Source organism: Corapipo altera, unplaced genomic scaffold (assembly GCF_003945725.1).
Source record: "Corapipo altera isolate COAL_440 unplaced genomic scaffold, ASM394572v1 79, whole genome shotgun sequence".
Classification (NCBI taxonomy): domain Eukaryota; kingdom Metazoa; phylum Chordata; class Aves; order Passeriformes; family Pipridae; genus Corapipo; species Corapipo altera.
Genome location: NW_020884927.1, coordinates 2,785,912 through 2,807,252, shown reverse-complemented (window position 1 = coordinate 2,807,252; position 21,341 = coordinate 2,785,912). Strand labels below are relative to the sequence as shown.

Genomic DNA, 21,341 nt, shown 5'->3' with positions numbered 1-21,341 from the left:
TTTTTTTTTTTTTTTTTTAGTTCAGCACAGACGAGTTGCGAAGCAGGACGGGTGCTGTTGCATTTTCTCCTTCTGCAAGGCAGCTGCCTCCAGTCGTTAATTGACTGTGGGCACCTGATTCCTCTGTAAACTATATTCCTTTGCCTTCAGTCTCAGGTTGGCAATACTGTTGGCCATGTTCATGCCCTGCGCCGGGCTGGCGTTGGTACACGTAGCGGAGTAGGTGGCCATGGCACTGTGGGATGGAAAGAGAAACACCACATCAGATGTGGCCTCAAACCCTGGGATTTCCACACCTGTGGGATGAGTTTCTGATGCCAGCAGGGAATTACCACTCCTCTTTATTTAACACCCCTGTAAATCTTCCCGCTGCAGTTCACTCACCCAGGGACAGACAGCCCCAAAGCCGCTTGAAGTCAACAGGAAAATTTCCACTTCCTATTTTCTAACCCCCCTACAAAAAAGGTTTACAATGAGGTCAGCCTGCCAGTTAGACCATTGTCCTTAAAAGTATTCCCACTGGAAGCAGTGTCTTTTTGATGAGAGCAATTTTTGGTTTTATTGGTTGTGAAATCACGTCACTTCTGAAACACATGTTACATTAAAGAAACACTCTGGGAAAAACCCATTTCAATAATTGTGATGTTTTTTGGTTTCAGCCTTTGGGAATGAAAATTTCCACATTTTTTTTTCCCCTCAAAACTTCAGCTGATCATAAAGAGCATGCCCTAAAGGTTAAGGGAAAAAAACCCAACCATGAAACACTTTTTCTCCCTTCAAATAATGACTTTATTCATTAAAACCATCACTTCTGACAGCAGAGGCTAAACCAAAACCTCTGACTCTTTTCTTATCCTACAAAAAAAATCTGTGAATCTGTTTTCCAGACCACTTGAAAACTTGTTTAACCCACGTGTCCCAGGGATTTCTGTGAAAAGCAACCCCCCCACCCCCAAACCAGCACACTGTCTGACCTGCTGCATTTCCTATACACATATCCACAGATCAAAACCAGTTGACCATCACCACACGAATTAGAGATGCCCATTTAACACAGACAGTGTGTTCAGGAGGAAACCACAAATGCTCTGCTGGAGGTAAGCTCAGGTCTGGTGCTGACCTTTTCCATCTGCCTGCCCAGGTGGCTCATGGCTGAGGCTCTGGAAAATGCTCCCCTCCATCCGCAGCCCAAGAAAGAAGATGGCTTGGCTTTTCCCTTTTTTTCTTTCTTTCTTTCTTTTTTTTTTTTATTTCATTTCTCCCAGCACTGAGCTCCATGACTGGAGGAGTCTTTGCAACAGCAAATCTCCCTTGAGGGACAGGGGCATTTGCTGCACAGATCCAGGCTGGAGGAATGCCTGCTCATCTCAAAGCACCAGTCATATCTCTGACCTTGTAGAGTAGAGCTGACCTGTCAGAAATTTAAATGCCATCCAGTGCTGCCTGAATCCTCAGCCTCCAGGAGATCCAAACCAGGGAATACTAGTAGGTCCCATCCCAGGCCGTATGACTCCCATTTCTCACTTTAAAATCAAGGAAAATAACTTCTTCATTGAAGGACTGACATCTTTGCATCAGGACCGGTGGAAACACCACAGCTTACACACATGGAAAGGGCAGCTGAGATCCATAGGATATAAAGCTGCTTGCACACCCACCCAGAGAAAAGCACTCTCCCACCCAGGAGAGCAAACATTCAGGACTCTCAGAGTCTCTGACAGCTACTGGAAGAACACAGAGGATGGACAATAAAAGAGACTCTGCCCAACTGGGGCTGCAACAGCTGCATTTCAGTAGGATCCAGGATGTGATGGATTGGTGTGCTTGGAGTTCTCCCCAGCTGGCTGCACCCCCTCAGCTCCCTCTCCATGGCTGGGCTGGTCACTCTCCTCACCTGTAAGTCAGCACCATGTCAGAAGCTGAGTGTTGCCTGCAGCAGTGTGCAAAGCCTCACAAGGGCTAAAGCTGGTGGCTACTTAAGCTCTCATTCCCACCTGTTTTCACAGTGTGCATCTCCCCCAGATTTTTGTGCTGGAAGAAGAGCCTCAAGGATATTCTAGATTAGATAAAAGAGGAATTTTCAGTCTTGGGTGTCCCCATTCAAAACCAGGCTGCTGCCCAAGTCTGGACTGAAACTCCCATGAGTCTCTGGCTCCCAAGTCCCCAGAGGTATGGGGGAAATTACTGGTGCCAAGTGAAACCTCTGCTAAACCAAAACTCTTCAGAAACACCCTCTTTTAGCAAGTTATTCTACCAGGAGCAGTGCACAAGAAGGCTGTCTCCAAACATCAGAATAGTTTGAGGGTTCCTCCAAAGACTCTTCAGGGTCTAATAAGGTCTGAGTTCACTCCATTGGCCCCTTCCTCTGCCCCATTCAGGCAGAGACAGACTCTCCTTCCTCCACTCAGCTGTCTGCTTTCATGAAACACAGAGGAACATCATGTTTCTGAGTCCTAAAATCCTCCTTTCAAATATGGTTTTCAATGGCCCGTGGAGTCAAAGGTTGTTGGAGTGGGAAGTGCGGGCTGACAGCGCGACTGCAAGTCTTGTTTTCTTAGGAACCTATGCTAAAAAATGTCTAAGCAAAACATTTCAACTTCAAAAAAATAATAGTATCTACTTGGCTGTCTATGTGACACAGATCTGCAAATAGCTTTGGTTGACCTGTGGCTGAGTGTATTTGGAGAATAAACACGCTGATTGAAAACTTTCCCCAGATCTAAGAGTAAAACCAGCACCGGCGGCGCAGCTCCGGGCCCTGCTCTCAGCCCCCTCCTGGAGTAGCTGTAAATCAGGGGCTGGTCCAGGGAGATGGGGAGGGGGCAGAGGGCCATGCAAACACTCCACATGGCTGGAGCGTTTCAATATTATTTCACCAAGCGTCCAGAATTTTAATAACCTTACTCAGTTCAAAGTTTTAATGAGGCTGTGACAACTTGGTCCAGGTGCCCTTTAAGATGAACACTACTGCTAAGAGATGATGAGTAGGAACAGAAAGCCTGAGGAGCATGGAGTGTCTGAGAGTCCTGACCACTTCACACTGCAGAAATCAGCTGCTCTGTCCTCTGCCAATGCTGGGCAGTGGGAGGGTGACAGTCCATCCTAGTTTGACACGTCAGCCAGTGGTGACAACTGTAAGCTGCACATGTCTCTGCTGAAACATACTGGCTTAAGACAAGGGGAAGATATCAGAACAGTGAGGATGTGTCTCTGCACTGTGGAGAGGCATAGCCAGGTCTGGACCTCAGGGGGGAAAAGACCCAACCCTAAGGCTTTCCCTTCTGCCTTGCTCTCCTTGTTCTCACATCCCAGGCACCTTGGGCTTCTCACTGCCCAGAGTGGCCCCAGACAGCCCTTCTCAGTGTACCCCTGGAAGTTACCTTTTTAGGGTCTTCTCCTAGAAGCCCTTATGAAGCCCCCTGTGTAAACATCTTGGGAGGGTTGATCTACTTTTAAAAATGTGAGAGGTAGAAATAAGTCATGAGTACTCAACAGGGATGTGGCACTGTGACCGCAGAGTCTCAGCAGGGTGGGGAAGGAACTTGCTTCTCTTCCCTGATCTCACCATCTAGATGCTTCCCTAGGGTGCTACACTACGTAGTACTTCACAGAAAGCCTTAACCACAAAAGGGGGTTTTGCCAGACAGCAGTCCTTGGATAAAATCCAAAGGATAAGGGCTATCTCTAAGACCAAACTGGTGGCTGTCAAATGCATCCTTTTCAATGCCTGACTTGTCCTTCTGGAGCTACAGGGGGGATGGGGAGAACCCCATGGCACTGAAGCAAACAAACTATCAGGAAGGCCACGTGTTCACAGGCCTTACTGTGCAAACAATGTTTGGGAGCAAAAAGGGGGTCAAGATGACCAAGCAAGAGAGGTCCTGTGCATGGCGTGGCTCCTGGAAGCCAGCAGGAGGGTGGCTGTGACCAGGCCAGAGGAACAGGAAGAAACCCAGCCAAATGCTTCAAGGTCCTTACCAACAATGAAGGCACTGTGCTAAAAAACACCCATCAACCTCATTTTTAACTGCCTATGAGCCAGCTGGCTCCCCACAAACCAACACATCCTGTGGATCTTATGTCCACACCCAGTTCCTGCTGGGCTGTGAATGGCACGAAGGAGGATAGGGAGGCCCATGATGTGCATGGACATCCCAGATCCTTTGAGACTGGGATTGCCACATCTACGCTTCTTTCCTGTCACCCCTTAAGCAGCACTGACCACAGGACATGGGCTCTCAACACCAGTCTGTCACCTGGTCCTTTCTGCGGGCAAACCACAGCACAGCACAACGTTCACACACACACTTGTGCTCAGGCAACTAGAAAGAAACTGCTCACACTGAAGGAAGGAATGGGAGCAACACGCAAGGAGTGAGTTTCCAGCCCTTCCTTGCATCCCAACCCGTGACTGCCATGGGACAGCCACAGAACTCCCTCTTCTGGCCACTGTGTGTGGCTGAGCCTCCCCAAGTGCTCTGCCCTCACCTCCCCTGGATCTGTGCCCCATGGAAAGGTTTCTTCATTGCTTTAAACTGGATGCACATGGGAAGCAAGTGCAACCCCTTCTGTTTCTATGTATCTCTACCTGATCCTCTTTTTAAACTTCCTGAACTGCAGAGAAAGGGACCACCAAAAAAGAAGCTGCCAGAAAGCCACAATGATGCTGAGCTCGTAAACCTGGCAGTGAGATGGGGTGGGACAGGAACAGGTAAGGAAAACCAGTGGGGTGGTCAAACTGCTGTACCCTCCAGTTGTTCCACGTGAATATAAACAGCCCATGAGAGTTGTCTGGGGGCCACTCTCAGGCTGCTCTATACTATGCCAAAAACTGTCCAGCCCAGAGGGGTTGTTCACTCACCTGTAAGGCGAGGCGGTGCCCCAGGAGAGATAATCAGTGGGTCTCGGAGCTGGGCGAGGTACGATGGGCTGCTCCACGGCGGTCACGTCCCCTGAGTAGGATTTGAGCAGAGAGGCATTCTTGCTGGCCAGCATCGCCCTCTCGTTCCGGCGGAACTTGGCTCTCCGGTTCTGGAACCACACCTGGGGCGGGAAGCACACAGACCCACCAGCCATCACAACCAGCTCTGCTGTGACACACTCCTTCCCCACACCACCTGTGCCCTCGGGACTCTGTAAAAGCTGGCTGCTTTGGCGTGCCTGTCCCTGGGAACTCCAGTGACAACACAATCCTTATAAAGCCCTCACATGAGGGACTGGCTCAGTGAGGTCCCTGTGGGACCAGGTCTGCCTTGTGCTGATGGCAGCGAGGCCTGGGAGTGCTGTACAACACACCATGTTCCACGGTCTGCTCTGACCTTCCAAAGGTACAGGCTTGCAAGCTAAGGGCTGAACAGCTCAAGATAACATGAGCAGCCTGAGCATTCACCATCTTGGCCTTGAGGGAGCCACATGAACACGTGTGACTGGGTAGGTGGCACTTGTGGCAGCAGAGCAGGCTTCCCAGTCCTCCTCAAGGCATGTCACACTTGGGGCTGCAATACAGCAGGACCCAGAAGCTTGGTGACCCTTGTGTGACCCACAGGCCTCAAGGATTTTTGCTGCCTTACTGGAATAATGATGATCCCCCAGGTGAGGTGTACCTGGATACAAGGCAATTACCTGAACTCTGGCTTCAGTGAGGTTGACTCTGCGTGCAAGGTCTTCCCGTACAAAGGCATCAGGGTAGTGTGTCCTCTCAAAGACTCTCTCTAATGCCTGGAGCTGGCTGCTGTTGAAGGTAGTCCTGTTCCTTCTCTGCTTTCTCTTCTTCTTCTCTTCTGAGTTCAGCTGATCATCTAGGAGAGATGATTGGAGATGTGAAATGCTAAAAAGGCAAGAGCCCACAGCCATGGGGTGGATAATCTCAATGGTTTCAAGATGGAAAGGGACTTGCACAATTTCAACACCACACATTAACCACATTGTGTTAGCCTCCATTTAAATAGGAGGTGGAAAGTCCACTGACCCCAAGCATTTATTTTCCAACTCAACTGCATTAAGACTTGTACCAGCTCTCTCAAGTTACCCCATTCCTCAGCTTCCTTATCTTCAAATTAAAGAAACAAAAAAAGTCCAAAATGCATCTCCCTATTCCTGGTAGTCCTGGAAACCTTTTCTGACTGTAAAGAATCATGAAGCCCTGTTCTCTTGGCTTCAAATTTCCAAGGACTGCCCTGACTGGGATATAATACAGATCTCTGGGGTAGCACAAGTCCTGCATCAGCTCCTACTGACTGTCAGAGCCTGTCTCTGCATAAGGAAAGCACAAGGAAATGGCTTTACTCTAGGTTTGACTATAGCCAAGGTAATGCTGTCCTCTGCAGCTCTGTTTGGTTTAAATTCTCTTATTCTCTGCACATCCAGACTGGGAGGCGTCATTTTGGGGAGAAATGGGGAGCTGTGAACAAAGAGGAGTCAGACAGTGGAAATGAAGCGTGACTGATACGGGCCTGAACGTGAGACAAGGGCAAAAGCCAGTTTCACTTGTATGCTGGCAAGCCAAGGACATAGAAATACAGTCAGATAGGCAGGGATAGCATTGCAATTGGGAAGCAAAAACCCAGTAAGAGAGAGACTGAGCATAAGCACATTGCATACTGCTGAGTTTGGAACAGTTGTGCCCTCTTCAGCATCCTCTGTGCCTTGCCCAGCCCAGCAAGGTGTTGAGCAACAATCTGTGTGTCCCATAAGGGCATGTATTGTTCTTTACCTGGTTTGCATTTACTCAGCAATAAATCAATACATCTGGAGTCACAGTTATCACTACTGTCTGTGCTGACAGTCAGTGGAGCAACAACAGAGCTGACATAACTATGAAATGGCTTTTCTCAGCAAATATCTGCTCTGCACCATCTCTCCTTTTTCCAGTGCTGCTGCAGAGCAACATGTCCTGTACCAGAGTATGTTCACTCATCACAACAGTCACAGCCCAGTAAACACTTCAGTTACTGTGGGATGCCACACTGAAGGAAGTGGAGAGCAAGGCACCAGCCTGGGAAGGCAGGAGGCTACTGCTGCAGCCATAAAACAGTCCCGTGCAGGCTGCAGGACTGGCATGTCATTGCTTTGTACTCATCCCTCTTCAAGTGCTCCAGTATGTGTGGAATCCCTCCAGAAACATCAAGGCTTCCCATGCTCCTGCAGCCCCAGCCTTCAATTCCCCCAAGCACAGCAGGACAATGTGAATGTGGTCCCACTCTCTTGCATGGCAGAGCAGCAGCTACACCTGGGGGGATCTGAGGCAATATTCCTGTCATCATACATTAAAATACATTGATCATTGTATCTATAAAAATGCACACGTGAGTTAGTTATATTTTAAGTTCATTACTGTGCACCTTGGCCTAGATGACAGTCAGCCTCACCACTGAGAGTCAAAGGGCTTGACCTGCTATATACAGTGGCAGAACATCCTCTTGACAGTCATTCCTTTTGCCATATACAGATATGACAGGTCCCCTCATCCTCCTGTTTTCCAGGGGGTATGTAAGGTACAGGGAGAAGCTGACAAGGAAATTGAAGTCTATGGTTGTTGTCCTCACCACCTGTTTGTGTTGCTTTTCACAGCCCATCTGATACCAGTTACTGCACCTGAATGCCTCTGGAGCAAGGCCCATCCATTTGGGAACAAAAGGACATTCCTCTTAAATTAAAGTAGGTTTTTCAAATTCCTGCAGGTTTACAGTGCCTCCATTCCCAGTCCTCCTCCAACAGCCTGACAATCCCCAGCAGACTCCTTTCCAGCCCAGGGATTCCTGGGTGCAAAAATATGCCCTTGGTTCTCTTGTATCTGAGAGGAAACGTTTGGAGACCAGTTTTTAACAGGCATGTGGAATCCTAAAGCTGAGCTGGGAGGGCAGGAATGTGTAAGACAAACGTGTGTAGGAATGCCAGGGAATTTAAACAAGGCTACAGGTGAATCTGTCCTGCTTAGGTGGTGGGAAACAAAGTGGAGAAGCAGAGGGATGGAATTTAACCACTGCTTGTGCAGAACACCCTGCACACACTCCTACCTGCTCAGGGTGTAATGCTGTCACTAGGTCCGTCCCTTATCAAGAAGGAAGAAAGTCCCACACGTCCCTCTCTTAACTCATCATCAAATCCTTTACAAAAAGGGTCAGCTATTTCCCCCGGTTCTGCTGGGGAGCTCTGACATAGCTGTGCTGCTGTGCACCTCTCAACACACCAGACAGTGAAGAACAAGCCTCAGGGCACCAACGTCCCTCAGAATGGCACAAACATCCCAAGACCAGCTGCCGTAGAGGCCAATGTCAACATGTGTGTCTGGCCTCCTCCAGAGTTATCCATTTAATACTATTTTCTAATCTAAACCCTGCCTATGAGAACTGTATGAACAAATCAATAAAGGCCTTTGGGACCCCTTGGGGATCCCCTCCAGGCCTCTGAAACATCGGTTTCTGCCCAGAAAACTACACCCGGTTGGAGGGAACCCGAGCCCGAGGCCGTCTGGCCGTTGCTCAATCCTGCGTGACAGCTACACATGAGGAAGGGTGAGCACATCACTCTGGGGAGCAAGAAGAAGGGCCAAAGTCTGTAAAACACTGGAGAACAAGAATTCCTCCTGCCAAGCACGTTAACACAATTTGCCTGGTTTCCTCCCGGCGTAAAGCGAGACGCCGGTGATTCACAGCTCACCTCGTAACTGCTGGGCCCAAAAATAGCAGGGCCAAGGAACGGAAAGTTGTCCAAGAAAAGGCAGTGTCCGTGCTGCAGTGACTCACGGTCGGGTCACTAACACACCTCCAGCAGCGGCTGGCACGGAGCAGGGATGTGAGTCACCCCCTTTTTCCAGGACATGGATGGATGGAGGGGACTGAGAGTGAAGCACAGCCTGTGACAGGGGGGTTGGCATTCTTGGGTTCTCCTTTCACAGCACCTCCTCTGCAACAGCACAACACAGCTAGATCCAGATGTCTCCAGGAGTGACTTGGGTAGCAGGGGAAAAAACATAATAGTATTAGCCCAAAGCATGGCTGGGCTGATCACTCCTTGCATCTTGCCATGCAGACATGCCATATGCTGATTACAAACTGCTAAGGAGGGACTAAACCCCAGATGCCTGCAAATGTCACCTTGCTCACAGCACACACCGGCTGCCTTCAACATGTCAGCAGGGGATTTTTTTTTTCCTGACATTATTTCTTTATCAGGAAACAACACTGAACACTGAATAATGGTATTCCTAAACACTGTTGACAGCACTAGTGACTGGAGTTGGCAAAAACGGAGAGGAAAACAGCTCTAAAGGTTTTTAGATAGGTCAGAAGTCTTTCATCAACATTCTTTTAATCACAAAAATTTTATTACAAACAGTGTTCTCAAAAGCTGCTTGCAAATGTGTCCCCCAGAGAGATCGAAATGCACGCTCTCCTCTCAGGAACCCAGTGCTGGAAAATCTGGGAATTTCATTTCAAAATTCCAACCTTTCATGCTGGGCTGGGGGACTTTGCTTCCTGTTCCTGCATTTATATTTTCCTGCACTACCCCTACATTCATCCATAACAAGCAAATCCTGGTGTCCTACACAAGTGCACTGAAGCATTTTTAAGTTTTCCTAAAAGATATATTAGGAAATATCCTATTCTTTTCTCCTCCTGCAGCGAGGTAGATCCACTTGCCTACACTCCAATCTATGCTCCCTACTGTCCCAGTGCCTATGACTATCACTGGTGCACCATCAGACAGCTCCTCTTGGGATACCACACTGAAAATACAGTGCACTATAAACAAAACAGAGTGGAGAAGTAAATGCCTATGTACAAGTTACAGGACTGGTGTTTTTTGCACCAATACTTGCAACCGCAACATATTTTGGATTTCCAGTTTGCAGGAATGCTTGTGCATACTTGCTTTCATTCCAGGTCAGAACAAAAACTAATTTCCAGATGGGATTTACATTATGGGGGCAGTTTTGAAAAGTTTTGACCGGTTCCATTAAGCCCAGAACCAGCTATTGCAGTACATTAATTGGATCCCAATTGAAAGTAAATAACTGGATTTAATTAAGTGAGGGACAGAGACATTTAACCACAGTGTCACATACGGTAAGGCAGGAAAGATTTGTCACACCAGTTATATAAACTGTAAACTGAGAAAGGATTCCAGGAAGAAAATAAGGAATCACACTTTAATCACAGCCTTCAAAATTAGAGGTTACCACTAAAGTTTGAGCACAGATTTAAGAAAAAATGAGAAATTATTTCACAGTGAAAAAGAATAATAATCTATAAAGGTAGCAAGTAAAACCTCTTCTAAAACAAAAAAAATACTGCAAGCCAAAAAACGAGGAAGTTTTATTCAAAGCGGTAGAGAAAGAAAGGAAATGGGAGAACAGAAAGGAAAGGAACAGAGGTTTTTATTGGGTTTAAAGTTAAGTTTTATGAAGTTTGAGTGGAGGTATTTCCACGGGTCACCCCAGGCTCTGGGCAGACTTCTCTCCCCAACATCAGGCCTCCAAACAGTTACAGCCCTTTGCAGACTCTGCTTTGCTTTCGATTCACTGCAATGCTCCAAACACTGCAACTCTTTGGGTGCAGGGCAGCTTTGTCAACTCACATTGTAAAAAAAATCAGAAAAAACCCCCCAGACTCAAAAGGTTTAATCAAAGCTAAACCAAGGCACTAGGCAGGGGAGTGGGAAGCAGGGATGGGGACACACAAAATCCACCTGATGCCAAAGCCCTGCTCCAACCTATCTGAGACAGGTCCGTTGTCTTTGCCAGACGTGAGCAGGGACAGAAGAAGGACACAGGGACATACAGGGATAAGATTTCATGCCTGAAGTATCTTTCTAAAGCTTCCCAGGAGAGAACAAACTCCAGTTCATATGTATTTCCATGCATGAAAAGTATTTTCAAATGAAAATAAGGTTTAACCTCAGGATGCACAAAAGCTACACGGACAAGTTGCTAAGTACCTGCAGCAGCCATCACAAATGCAGGAAATACGAAATGAAGATGACACTTAAAAGAAAACTAAATGTGTTAAGGTAGGAGATGCCTATTAAATCACATCCTGAAGCTGGCCCTGGTGACCAGCAATACCAAGCTCTGATAACAGCAGGGTTATATTTGTGATTACAGGTCAGTGATTACAGAGATTTCTGAACTGTCATTTGCCTCTCATTATGCAACACTGGCTGAACTTTTTTCCTAACCTTTGCTGTTTTGGCTTTTTTCTCAACGCTCAAATTATTTCAATTATCCAGAAAATTCAAGTATCCAAAGTTCCAGTCCTGTTAACATCACCAGGAACACAGAAAAAGATACGATAATAAAGAAACAGATGCTTTATCTCTTTTAAAAGACTTTGCTTGTGATTACCTCGTAATTAGGTTCATTTTTTGCACATAAATAATAAGTTGTTTTGTGCATGAGCATGAAGCTTCAGCAAGGGGATACTGAATTTTTCATACAAAACCTGAGTTTGAATATTAAATGGAAAAGTGTGTGTAGTTTCAGCACTACCCGTGGGACTCTGGCAGCTCCTCTCCGAAGTGTCTGCAATGTGGAACCTATCAGGGTAATTTTTGGCTGACCGCATACAAACAATTACATATCATTACAGGGCTGTGAATAGCTTTTGCATGGATAGCATGGATAACATGCCTACGGTCTCCTGTTGCACTTGGCTCTGCCTGCCAGACCAGGGGAGTTCACTGAGGTCCTGCACAACCACGGCTTCCCCAGCGCCCACAGCGTTACCTCGCTGTCCTCCATCAGGACAAGTACTCGAGCAGAGGGACCTCCCGCCTGCACCGTGACCAAAAGGGAGATTTTCATGTGGGATTCGAGGCACAGCTCCAGCCAGTGACTCTCACCCACCAGGAATGAGGTTCTGGGGTTGTCACCTTCCTGGTGGAGAGTCTCCAGCATGCAAACAGCCTTCACCTGGACTTACTGGACACTGCAGGGACCTTCCCTGTGCTCTGCTCTGCACTTTTGTGGGTCTGCAGTGATCAGGTCCCACTGCAACCCCCATCTGCCCTGCTCCTGACACACAGACAAGGCAGCGTGAGCAGCCAAGAGCCCTATCCTGAGGCAAATGTAAACCCGAACTCCTTTTTAGGGTGTTTCAGCTCTGGTGCTCTGCCTCTCATCTGGTGGCAACCTGTAGAGCACATGGACAGTTACAGCAGCTGAGATGTGCATCCTCCCTAACCACATCAACGTTACCACTTGCTGGAGCTGACAGAAGAAATGATGTCCAGGGGAATAAAAAAAAAGTAATCATGATCCACTGGAAATCCAGAGAGTCTCCCTGGAAAGACATGATGTTAAGTGTTAATTATTGGGAGAACAACATTTGTGGGGGCATAAGTATACATCCTTCTCCAGAAATTGGTACCAAGCCACCGAAAGTCCCCCTAGATCCCACAGACCGGTCTGAGTTCTGCTGTAACAGCTCTACTTTTATATTCACCAGGGTTTTCCTTCTGGGCATCCTACAGCTCATAAGGCACACGGCTTAGTCCTGCTCTTCTAACAAGCCTTTCCGCCGGGTCTTGGGGTCAGAGTGTTCCCATAATACAATAAGCACTGTATGGATCTCATAAGCTCAAAGGCACAGTATGTTATGTGTTTGGAATTCCTTGTATGCTTTTATACTTTGTTTTACATATTGTAATTTTTATATGCATTACCACATTGATCCTCGGAAAATTAATTTAAAAAAAAAAAAAAAAGATACATAATCAAAAGCAAACACATATTTTAAAACTCCGCCAGCGGCAAATCGTGTTCTGTGAGACTGCACTTTGTAACTGACAAAGAGAGCAAACCACCAGACCGTGGCGGCGATCCAGCGGCGTGGATTTACCAGGCTCGGGAGGGGACAGGATCCAAGGGGGCTGTGTTCCCCCCCGAGCCCCTCGCTATGTCAGCCTGATGCCGCAAAAGCACTGGACCCGTGACAGAGGAGCAGAAACGCAATCACACAGCCAAACCCCACCAAACCCCAGCACCACGCCCCAAGGTATCACACCCCAAACCACTCGCTGCAATGGTGCCAGTACGACCACCACACCTTCCTGGAGAGCTGGAGCCCCTCAGCCTTCACAGCCCCTTCCTCACTCCTGGTTAAGACCCTGGATCGCTGTGTTTGGCAGGGTTGAACACGTGTGAACTCATGGCTTTGCAAGGTCAGGGGCAAGACTTCCAACCCCCACATCCTATTCCCATCAGCTCCCCTTCCTGTGCCATGTGTCCTGATGTTTCATCTCAGGAATGGCATTCATGCAGCCCAGATCAAACTTCCTAACCTCCGCCCTGCCCCACTGGTATCTTCTCATTTCCAAAGCCGCCTCTCAGTGCTCTTGGCCCTCTCCCTGCCCTAGTTCATTCCAGAAAACATCTTTCTCCTCTCCTTTCCAGCACCCTTTCCCTTCCCTTCTACAATGCCTAGAAAAGCTGAGCTGTGCAACGCTGCCCCCTCTAAATCTAAGGTATATATCCAAACCAGCACATCAGCTCAGTGTTCTTCTGCAGAGTCACCACTGCTCTCAAGCTTGACCCTGCAATGAAAATTTCCCATGCAGGAGCAGACTGATGCACCAGGAAGGCCAGTATCCACGCCCACCTGGATACACACCACCAGCTGCCCCAAAGACAATGGCAACAAACCATCACTGCTGTCAGGCACAGAGAGGTTACTCATCTATTTTCCACAATCATGTCCCCCTGCAGTGAGCTCCAGAGGATACACATTATGCAAAAGGCACATATAGTATTCCCACCTGCTTCCCTGTTGGATTCTCCCGATGTCCCCTTTTCTTTATGTACAGAGGTGACCCCCAGCCCTACAGCTGGACACGAACCACAAACAGGTGTCACCTATGCCCCAGGACCTGAGGATCAATGTGCCCTTTGATGACAAGCTGCTGGGACAAGACTTTAACAACAAAGCACAGAACACGTTAGGGAGACTCCCCCACTGCAGGGACCAAGTGTGGGGTGGATTTGGATTCCTTAGGAGTTCTTAGGAGACAGCAAAGATGATGTTGCTAGGGAGCAACTAGGGTTGCTCCAGCCCTTTGGGATGGCATATTTCAGTCTTATCCAGCCCCCAGAATGCTCCCTGCGACCAACACAGGTAGAAATCACTTCCATCCTCTTCCAATGGCCACAGATGCAGCAGGTTAAACCTCCTTGATAGTACTCAGGTAGAAGGATGCACCAGCCAGAAGCCATGAAGTGGGGACCTGGCACGCCCCCTCCCACTGCACACCCACCTGAACTCTGGGCAACGCCGCTTTTATTAAATTTCCTCGTGTACTTAAAAAAAAGTGGCAAAAAATCCTCATGAACTTCACCTAGACAAACTTTCTAATAAGGAAAATCAGATACTTATGCAAAAAGCTGACAAGTACCGAGAAAAAGAAAAGGGGGGGGATATGCCAAGATAGAAAAGGGGTGCTTTGGGAAGGACTTTTTTTCAGTCCATATATATATTGCAGATGAACCACTTGGCATTTCGGGCCTTTCAGCGGGCTCATTTCCAAGCACTGTGGCAACCACAAGAGTCTGCAAACGTTCCCCAGCGACCTCCCGTCGGCCCCAGGAAAGACTGACTCAAGCTGACCAGCTTCATGAATGTCTCCACTTGCCCAGGTCCCCACAGAGGCCCACTGTGCTGCTGGGAAGTGCCATTATTAAAAAGCCTTTTCGACTGGATCTGGAAATTCACTCGGATGTGTTTTTTTGGTACGTGGGACCCACACAAACAGACTGACAACGACCTGGGGGATGCGAGCGCCAGCTGGATCACCAGCAGGCAGGGACACTGTTCTCAATGGATATTGCATCTGTTTGCTGTTGAAATATCCAGGACTGAAAGCTGCATGGCACGGAATGACTGTGTCGGGACCACAGGGCGCCGCGGGCCAGGAGAAGGGGAAGTGCAAATGATGGCGAGAACATGGAAACCAGCTCTGCAAAGGCTGAGCTCCCCTTTCATGAGCATCCAAGAACAAATGTGTTTCAGCGAAATCAGACCACCACCACCATCGCCTCTACCAAGCAAACTGGACTGGAGCCGCCGCAAAGCTTCGCTCAGAAATCCAGCTTTTGACTGCTAATGCATTTTATGGGTCCCTCTTAATCACAACTGGAAAAATGACGGCATCCACGATCCAGAAATAACAGAACTTGAGCCCAGCTCTCAGCATCGAGCCCACCTGCCTTTTCCAAGGGCCGAGCATCTGACCGGGTGGGGGATAAAGGACCTTGACATCCTGCATTGCTTAAGGGAGGAAAAGGATCAGAGTATGCGGGGCCATTTGAAAACAACTTTCTCCTTCCCAGGTCCACAGAGAAAAGCTGCTCTTCTAAGGCCAGGGGACATGGAGGTGGGACAAGGCTACTGCGGATCTCTGGGGGATTTTTGCTGGGCACAGGGACATTCAGCCAAACAGGAAGGCAGATGGGAGAGACCAGCTTGCTCCACATCCCAGCTCTGTGGGATGCAAAGAGGAATCAGGCTCAGACCCACCTCCATCCTTTTGCCTCTTCTGGATGGCGAATGCATTTCACATTAGCTAATAAACTGCTACATCTTATGTTCCTTAGCCTGCAGGAATGATGAATATTTTGGAATGTATTTTGAATGGTTCCTTGCCAGGGTGGAACAATCATCTAGAAATCAAAAGGCTGAAAAATGGAAACGTCTGTATTTCCACGGAGTTCACCGCAGTTTGAAAAGCACAACTCCCAGCAGAGGAGGCAGAATAACAATTGTCAGAGCTCTTGTGAATTGAGGCAAACAAGGGATACGTGGGAAACAATGATCCTTAACACAGAGTAAGAATTTTTGCCTCCAGGTGATGAATATATTACAGAATATCTGCTTATTCCTGCCCTTAATCTGTCTGAAATAAATGTCAGATACTCTAACCTGGAGGATCAAACAATTTAAAGGACCTGTACAAAAATGTGGGATATCTCAGCCATAAAACACTGCTTTCGGTCTGGTGCAGGGTTAGCAAACAAATGCTGCTGTTCTAGCACAATTTAATAGAATTTAAGCCTTTTTAAAGGCTCTAGCTAATGAATCACATCCACTGCCCCACCGGCCACATCCTCACCTAACACAGGAGTACCTCAAAACCAGCAAAAGGTTCGATGTCTCACCTGAATCGGTTCACGTCGATCATCAGCCACCAGGCAACGAGGGCTGAGCAACCTTGGATGGAAAGTCTCCATGGATAAAGGAGACCATAAGTGGTCTGGTCTCATCGGAGCAGCCACAGATGGAGCAGGTCCAAGAAATGAGCCTCCCTTTCCCCCGTAGAGATGGGCTGTCTAGACACATTGGCAAGGCCGCGCTGCCGAGTTTGCAGGGCTGCATCCTTCTCATATACACCCTGTCAAATACAGCAAATTCCTGTCCCCCAGCCTGTTAGCATGGGCATTTTTTCAAACTTCCTAGTGTCACTCATGTCCAGAAATGCCAATTATGTTTAATGAGAAATTTTTAAACAGATTATTTTTTCTTCCCCTAGGAAAACATCTTGTGATTTTTTTTATTTTTCTTTTTAATCAACCCTCTGGCAAAATCATTGGCTGGTTATTTCATTATGTGTGTTTTTACTAACAATTAAAGTAAAAATAAAGTAAGTTGAGTACAAAGTACAAAACATTTTTAAGCCAAGAAACACTGGTATGTGAATATGAATTGCAATGTAAATGTAGAAAAAAAATGTTCTCCAAAAAATAAAAAGACTACTCAAGGAAACCTATAGGAGTTAGGTGGTGCTTTTCACTAGAACTACAATGTTTGAGAACATTTAGAGAGAACATGCCTAGCCTCAGGGCCACATTCAACACAGTATGTATGTGCAGATTTAAAACAGTCCAGATCAAAGCCCTCCTGAAATAAGTAAATGACCTTCCACTGGATTCAAGATTGCAGGGCTGATTAATGTGTGTTATACATATTTCTCCATCATCAGAGGTCTTTAAGACAAGCTAGAGGAACTTGTGTCAGGGCTAAGGTAGGTTGAACAGCATCTGCGAATTCCACCTGGCCCTGGGGTAAAGGTGGACTGATGACACAACTTCGTCAGTTCTCTGCCAGACTCACATCTCTGGAGCCTTCACCACTTTCCCAGCTTGATTATTTGAGGAGATGGCAACAAAGCCAGCAAAAAATCAAAGCTGGGGACGGCAGGCAGGGTAGGATTTGGCAGCCTGGGAAACTCCCTGGCTCCAGCTTGCTAAAAGACTGTGGGCAAGACAGCCTGCTCCTCTGTGCCTTCATTTCCTCTGTGCCTTCCTTGCTTTGCCTTACCCATCTGTTTAGACATCCCACTCTGGGAGGATGTGCTCTGCCACTCTCTTTGTTCATAACACATCTGGCGGACAAAAAGCAAATCACTGCAGAATAAGTCACAAGTGGGATGCACTGGCATTACAATCCCATCATTCATGCTGCTGACTTTCACAGTACAGAAAATAAATTAACAGCAAGTAATTAAAACACTTTCAGTGTATGGTATGAAGGTACATAGCAGCTACTTCATTTCAGTTACAAATGGTAGCTGGTGTATTTGTGAGCACTGCAGATCCCATTTCCTAGCCTTGCCTGGGCTAACAGGGTACAGAGCACAGGGCCCCAGATCACTCTCAACCTCGTTGACTGAACTCTCATCTCAGGCCCTGAACGTCTGGGTTGATTTAGACAGAAGCAGGAATGGGATGGGCTTCCTCTCTGCTTCACCAATAGCATCCCTCAAGGGGACTTCTGAAATCACCTCCTCCCTAGGAAAGAAAGCTCAACTGCTTCTGGCTGTTCACAGAAACCTTGAGAGCCTTCACATTCACCTAGGAAATCTCTGCCAATCTCTCTGGTCACAGGGGCAAGTGTGCTGGTGATTCCCTGTCAGAGGTGGCTTCCTTCCTCCTCATGCAGCTCTTCATACATCTCCCAGAAAGAGGTACCAGGGGTGGACAGCATTGCTCAGGCTGAACATCCTCTCCTGCCAGTCCCAGGTCCCAGCCAGGTGCTGGACATGCTGAACTGGGACTGGTGAGCAGCTGTGAACAACTAGACACAAAGCTCTGGCCACGGGCCACCCCCAGCCTGCATCCCTGTGGACACATCTTCCAACCAGCCCCACATGCCAGCTCACTCACACCAGCTCTCCAGGCTCCCTTGCAGGCACAAAAATTGAATTCAGACAGGAAGACTGAGATCCCAGCATGGCAATCCAGTGTCCTAATGTGACAAAAACTGTACCTGCAGCCTGGACAGAGCCTGGATTTTCTGGGATGGGTCAGCTGCAAACACACATCCACGGTGAGGGATGCTACAGAGTGGTGTTGGGTGAACTGAAACATCCTCCATGCAGGTCCTGGATCATGTAAATTGCTATGCAATGACCACTGCCATGCAACATGGTGTAACAGAGATCAGAGCTCTGAACCCCAAACCAGCTCGAAGAGAACTAAAGCAGAACAGTCTGGTCCTGAAATAGGCCCTCTTTTTCTTTAAAGCACAGCTCATTAAATGTTTGCTGGAAAAACAGAAAAGCATTTTCCACTGAGAGGAGGACATCCAAGAAAAGCCCTTTCGGACATAAATTGGCAAGAGACTCCCAAGCATTTATCTTCAGCATAGAATGTGCTCTGTCAGGAGGGCTGTAACTAACAATACGCTGAAAAACATGCCACAGACTTCCCCTGTATTTTATTTGGCACCAAGGGGTTATTCCTCAGCACAAAGTATTCGCAACTGGCACTGGTTAAGCGAGAAATTACAACCTTCAAAAGACCTATTTAGCGTCAGCTGCAGAAAGTACGGAATTTGCCATCGGCTTCGATGACAACAGATTATGCCCCATAAAACGCTGCAAAGGCACTCAGCTACAATGCTCAGCACAAGCTGCCAGTTCAGCGGGGGGATTGGGAATTCAGTGCTTCCTGCCCCATCTCAGGAGGCTGCTGCTTGCTTTAGGACTGGTGACATCCCTCTCCCCAACTCTCCAGCTCACGTGCCTGCCAAGTTCAGCCACAGGGCTTGGGACAAAGCAAGCTGATTTCTGCAGAGGCTTTGCTGAGCCAGGCTTGTGCTAGCTCTAACCAGGCTGCAAAGAACCTTCTGGCCACACAGCAGCACATTGCTCCACCTGAGCAAGATACCCCAAGCTCGTTAACCCTACAGCTCATTACTGCTAAGGAGGAATACGAGGAAAGCATCCTATTCCTCCAGGTTGGATAGTCAGCTAAGACAGACTAAGGTCAAGCATGAAGAGTGAGTTACTTGGCTCTGCTTCCATGTGGAGGTTTGGGAGCTCCATTACATCCTGATCCTGCACAGCTCAGCTGCACGCCAGGAAAAGAGACAGCCTCACTGTCCCTGTCCCACAGGATTACTCCCACCTCCCCAGAGGAAGAAAGAACTCTGTCACCAAACTCCCCAGGCCCTCAAACATTTTTCCCTTCTGGCTTTGCAGAGTGCTCCAGGAAAGGAAACCTCAGACTCAAAAACCCCTCCTGGTGTTTGCTCAGGACGAACACAGGAGTGCTCTGAGGAGAGCGTATGCACGTGGGGAAGGGAAAGGCCGTTCCTCAGCCGGGCCAGCGCTATCTTGAGTTAACCTGGAAAAAGCGACAGGGATTCTCAGTCCAGAAACAATCTCCACCTTGGCTCTCAGAGGTGGCTCCAGAGAGGTCAGCCTGAGCTATGTGTTCCTGCTGCAAACCCAGAGCCCGCTCAGTGAGCTGTAAAACGCTCCCGTCCCTCCGCTTGGAAACTTTACTGTTTCCTTCAGCAGACCTACACAAACACGGGTTTACTGGGCAGAGATCCTCTGTTTACCTTTCCCTAGATGGACATTCAACTATTCATAGAACCTGTGCAGCAACAACAAAAAATAAAGGGGGAAAAGGAGACTCTTTGCAGCCAGCTCAGCCCGCGGCCAGCAGCCTGCCCATGTGAACCATACACTTGTAAAACCCAGAGCCTCTGGACCGTGTCTGCAGCTTTTGAGCTAACTCCTACTCCTGCAAGCCCAGGAATTTTCACCTGGCTTGAAATTAGGTGTGTTTGCAAGTCTTTACTGGGCTAGGGAGGTAGGACAGCTTTGCTGTGGCTGTGCCCCCCCGGTGCTGCTCACGCACAGCCAGAGCAGACAGAATGAGACCAACCCAAACGTTCATGGACTGTAAGTTGGATCCTCTGAGAATCACACGGTTGTCTCCTTAAGAAAATGGCACTGAGACAGGCTCTGGACACACTGGGCCTTCCCTCAGTGCACCCTCTGCTTCTTTTTAAACCTCAAAGCCGGCCGGGTCTCATCCTTATGCACACTGCCAGATATGTGGTGTCTTTTTTAATCCCAGGTTTTAACACAACCCCAGAATCTGGAGTCCAAAACAAAAATAGGAAAAAAAAGAGAATCAATTAAGAAATGAAGAGCCACAGTACTTCAATCAGTCACAGCAATACTGAGACTGGACTTTGGTCCTGCTGTACTGGCACGGCACATTCAGGCAGTAAGTGACATTCTCTGGGCCCTCTGTTAGGGAGCCAGGCAAAAGCTGGTGGTAATGGTCTGTAATTGGCCCGTTATCCCAATTTAAAAGCTGAATAGTGACAGCTAAACTCACCTGCAGAGTGCTTTGATGCTCAAGCCACTTGCAGTCAGATAACTAATTACAGGCTGAAATGCCCAACTTGAGGCAACTCCACGGGAAAATTTCAGCCATTTCCCACTCCAGCAGTCAGACAGCATGTTTGACTGGAGTCCTGGAGTCCTCTCCTAGCTGTCTGTCAGGGAGAATATGGCCCTTTAAATTTACTCTCCTTACACAGAGGCTCATAGGGAGACCGAGCCAACATTGTCAAATGATTGTACCGGAATCATGTTTTATTTCCCAACATCTGACGGGAAGGAGTGTATCAAACCGCATGTCATCTGCTGCCATGGGCTCATTCCTGAACCAGCGCCTGCTGAACTCACAGCGGATGCAGGGACCACTCCCAGCTTAGACACTGCTTTTACTCAGCAGATAGTTTAAGTGCCCCTAGTGAATAAAGATACTTTCCTGAATCAAAAGCAATAGGAAGAAAAACCCAAGTCTCCACATAAATTAAACCCAAGTAACATTTCGACCAAATCAGTTCCCAGTATTAGAAGGATTGCAGGAGATGGAGATGAAAAACCCCTTTCAAGCTGGAGAACTCATTCCTGATGAAGGATGGACGAGTTACTAAAACAAATATTACATTTCATTGTGGATAACAGGAATCTGGTCCTGCCTCATGTGAACAGGGGAGCAAAAGCGCTCCCAAGGATTATCATTTACACACAGATGATTTCAA

At 47.8% G+C, this 21,341-nt stretch overlaps 1 protein-coding gene across 2 annotated transcripts in view; it reads right to left on the bottom strand.

The window, feature by feature from the left end:
* Window positions 1-21,341, bottom strand: part of PRRX1 (paired related homeobox 1) — a 37,596-nt gene continuing 16,255 nt past the window's right edge. The window contains exons 2-4 of one of the 2 annotated variants that reach the window (XM_027658518.1): window positions 5,623-5,798; window positions 4,862-5,043; window positions 1-235 (exon numbers count right to left, since the gene is read on the bottom strand). In XM_027658518.1, the coding sequence (XP_027514319.1) occupies window positions 97-235; window positions 4,862-5,043; window positions 5,623-5,798 (497 nt within the window). In that variant the 3' untranslated portion in view covers window positions 1-96. Of the gene's footprint in view, window positions 236-3,397; window positions 3,450-4,861; window positions 5,044-5,622; window positions 5,799-21,341 lie in introns of those variants that run through there. The other variant, XM_027658519.1, reaches the window with a different exon arrangement.